Here is a 3,811-nt window from a genome sequence, read left to right as displayed (position 1 = left end):
CCGCCCACCGCCCACCGCCCACCGGGTGTAGGGCTCGCAGCTGGTCTTCAGCAGGGACAGCAGCACAGGGTAGTGCTCGTTGCTGCAGTTGTGCAGCGCCTCCTGGTAGAGGTAGGACAGCAGCTTCACACCCTGCAGACCACAAAGGGGGCGGGGGGGGGGGCAGCTCAGTGCACCCAGCCCTGGGAGTCAGATGCAGCCCTGCCGGCAGCAGCCCCCCAGGGACACGCTCAGTCGCCCCCTTTCCTGGAACCCGCCAGGCTGACACACTCGGCAGGGACGCACAACTCACGGTGGGAAACGCAGCCCTGGGGCCTCCTCCGCAGGTGCCTGGGAGCACAGCACCAACGCCACAGAGCTCGGCCAGGTACCTAGACCCAGAGGCAGGATCAGACCAGGTGACCGGGCTCAGGGTCCCCAGGCCTGGATCAGATCATGAGCAAAATCTCCATGTATCTTCATGCTCCCTGGAGCAACTGACTTCAGATACAGGCTTTAAAAACCACATGCACCCCAACGACCCAGAAATGGGCTCCCTGGAGGACTTGTGCCCAGCCCTGGGCCTCTGCACTGTCCACACAGACCCACTGAAATACCCACACCCAACAGGCCCCTCCCTCCCAGGCTCTGGCCAACACACCAATCACCCTGATCCTCCCAGTTCCGGGGGCTGCACCCGAGAGCCCCTCCCATCCACACAGTGGCACCAAGCACCTGCCACAACTCGCGCCTTCACAGCCCAGGCTCCCCTGCCCCACGGTGTCTCAGCCCTTGGGTCTCCTCAGGGCTGCCACATTCTGCTCCTCTGCCTGGAAGGTCGCCTCTCCCACTGCTCCCAACGCCCAACTCCTCACTCTTCCTTGTCCGACAGCACTTGCCAGTAGCTCCCCAGCCTGGTTGCTCAGTAACCAGCTTGTGTGTACCAGAAGCCACATCCCTAGGGACCCTATGTGCCAATTAGGCAGGAGCCACCAGGCCTGGAGGGCCTGGATGGGGCCAGCTGTGGTAGGCCCATGGCAGACACACCCACTCTGCCTGGCACCTGGTGAACTCGGCCAGCCAAGGGCCGTCCAGTCACCTGCTGAGGGCTGTTCTCACAGGCCCTCCTTGCCAGGAAGCAGAGCAAACCCTCCATCACCCAGCAAGCTCCATGCCACTCCTGCAAAGTCCCCTGCTCAGTCGCCATGCTGAGGCTCACCTGAGCTGCCGGCCCAGTTTCTTGAAGAGAAAACCAATGGTGAGGAGGCTCAGGGTGGGCGAAGTGGAAAGGACGCAGGCCCGGTAATACTGCAGGTACCTCCTCAGGCCACTGGTGAAGGCCTGTGGGCAAAGAGGCTGGGAGGAGGGCGGCCAAGCACATGGACGCAGGTGTGACCAGGGCCTGAGGGGCACCAGTACTGGGCACAGCGCTTTGTTTCCTGCCTCAGCTCTGGGCTCCATTTCCAAGCAATGGGCCTCTGTGAGCCACGTCCCACCACTGGACCAGGTGGAAATGTGGCCCGTCCACAAGAAGCCAGAAGCTGTGGCCCCCCCACCAACCCTTCCTCTCATCTGAGACCAGCTGCCCCAGGGGCGTGGCATAGGGGTTGCGGGGTGAGGGGGGAAATGGCAGCTGCGCTCTGTGCACAGACACTAGTGCTGTGAGAGCTGCGTCTGCTCGGACCACAGTGGTCTCAGTGGCACCAGCATCCTGGGCAATGCCACAGCAGCAGGCCCTGCAGGTCACACCAAGACAGGCCCACCCTGGACCAATCTCAGTCCACCCACCCCAGAACCCGCCTGGCCACACCTGCCAGATGAGCGGGAACCACAGTCCAGCCCTTCTCAGTGTCCCTGCTCTGCCCCCTTCTCCACCATCTCCAGCCCTCAAGTCCCCCAGGGCTGAGCCTCTGCCTAGAAGCTCTCCCCGTCCCATGCAGCTCCCACCATGCCCACCTCCACAGCCCGTCTAAAACCTAAACCTCACCACATCACCCCACCCTACAGCCCCTGCTGTGGCAGCAACAGTTGAAGGAGGCTGCGCCGCCTGGCTCCTCCAGTGCTCTCTGCCCACCTTCCCAACACCCTCCTCTCAGCCCCCAAATTACCCATCATCCGCCTGCCTATTCTCTTCCAATCAAGGTGCAGCCTCTGTCCCATGGATCTCTACTCAGCATATGAGCCAGCTTCAAGACTCACCAAAGAGCGGCTTCCAGAGCCAGACTTGGCTCAGAACGCCCAGCAATGTAAATTCACCCAACACGAGGGCCGGGCAGTGTCAGTCATCCGCAATGTGCCGGGCCCACTGGGGAGCAGGCGGCAAGAGCCCCACTAACGCCCTTCCTGCCTCGCATGCCCCGAATGCTGGCTTCACCTGCCTCCCACACACCCCAGGGCCCACACGCATCTGCCCCAAGTTTCCAGTGAGGTAAAACATCTTCACTGACCCATCCCTCACGAGCCACTATCGGGTTTCAGATGTTAGCAAGGAAAGAAAAGGTTTAGACTGTCTGGTCCTGCAGAAGGACTTCTGAGATTCTCTTTTCCAGGTCGTGTGCATCGTTCTTACAAGGATGTGTGACAGCCACGAGGCAGAGGCCGTACCTGGAACACGAGGCCCTTGCTGTACGAAGAGTCCAGGACCGGCTGCAGAGAGAAGTGACTCAGGCGCGTGTAGCAGGTCCCATACTCGGCCACCTCCGAGAGCAGGCTGCTGATGCTCTCGGGAGACGCTCCCGACACGTGGACACCCCGCTTCACCACAAAGGCCTGGGCTGGCTGCACAGGGGTAGAGGACACTGCTCAGAGGCCAGGCACCCAGACCCCCAGGAAGGTGCCATCTCCCTCCACCCTTGCACCCAACCCCACACCACCTAGAGTGCCCCCAGGACCCAAAAGCAAACGCCCAGAAGGCGCACCCAGAACTCCTGCACTGAGGGACAAAAACATACAAACCAAAACAAGGCACAAATTCTCACCACACTGAAAAATACATGTTTAAAATGCCAAGTGTAGAAAAGGGTAGGAAACAACAGAACACCTTCCACAGGACACAAGTACGTAGACAGCCTCCTAGGGCAGAAGCTATAAAACATGTTTGCCGTGAGACCCGCTCATTCAACTCTTCGGGATGAAACAGCGGAAACGATGGAAGATGCACAAAGACTCGCCACAGCACATTCCCCGCAATGTGTTTGTAACCAGAGAGTGGAGACCCCCAGTAGAGGGCTCACGACAACCGAAACGAACGGGGTGCAGCAGAAGCCAGGAGGGAGGTTACAGCTGCAAATACGCACGTTAGAAAGGAAAAGAGATATCCCACGTCACAAGGAAACGATACTAAATCACAACAGCACTGTGTAGATCCTAAAGAGATATTTTAAAAAGAGCTGTTAGGCCAAGTACAGTGGCTCACACATATAATCCCAGCACTTTGGGAGGCTAAGGCAGGAGGATCGCTTGAGACCAGGAGTCTGAGACCAGCCTGGGCAACATAGCGAGACCCCCATCTCTACAAAAATTTTAAGTTAGGCCAGGCATGGTGGCTCACGCCTGTAATCCCAGCACTTCAGGAGGCTGAGGCGGGTGGATCACTTCAGGTCAGGAGTTCGTGATGAGCCTGGCCAACATGGCAAAGCCCCGTCTCTACTAAAAACACAAAAATTAGCCGGGCATGGTGGTGTGCACCTGTAGTCCCAGCTACTCAGGAGGCTGAGGCAAGAGAATCGTTGAATGTGGGAGGCGGAGGTTGCAGTGAGCTGAGATTGTGCCACTGCACTCCAGCCTAGGCGACAGAGTGAGACTCCGTCTCAAAAAAAAAACAAAAACAAAA

At 58.9% G+C, this 3,811-nt stretch overlaps 1 protein-coding gene across 1 annotated transcript in view; it reads right to left on the bottom strand.

The window, feature by feature from the left end:
* The window catches only part of TUBGCP6 (tubulin, gamma complex associated protein 6), a 44,758-nt gene that overhangs the window by 8,662 nt on the left and 32,285 nt on the right, over positions 1-3,811 (bottom strand). Inside the window, exons 4-7 of the mRNA XM_011985604.1 lie at positions 2,584-2,757; positions 1,199-1,320; positions 293-371; positions 16-132 (exon numbers count right to left, since the gene is read on the bottom strand). Coding sequence (XP_011840994.1) covers positions 16-132; positions 293-371; positions 1,199-1,320; positions 2,584-2,757 — 492 coding nt within the window. The remainder of the gene's footprint in view (positions 1-15; positions 133-292; positions 372-1,198; positions 1,321-2,583; positions 2,758-3,811) is intronic.

This window comes from Mandrillus leucophaeus, unplaced genomic scaffold (assembly GCF_000951045.1).
Source record: "Mandrillus leucophaeus isolate KB7577 unplaced genomic scaffold, Mleu.le_1.0 Scaffold288, whole genome shotgun sequence".
NCBI classification, from domain to species: Eukaryota; Metazoa; Chordata; class Mammalia; order Primates; family Cercopithecidae; genus Mandrillus; species Mandrillus leucophaeus.
Note: the sequence above shows the minus strand (reverse complement) of the source record. Positions and strands in the feature narration are given on the sequence as shown.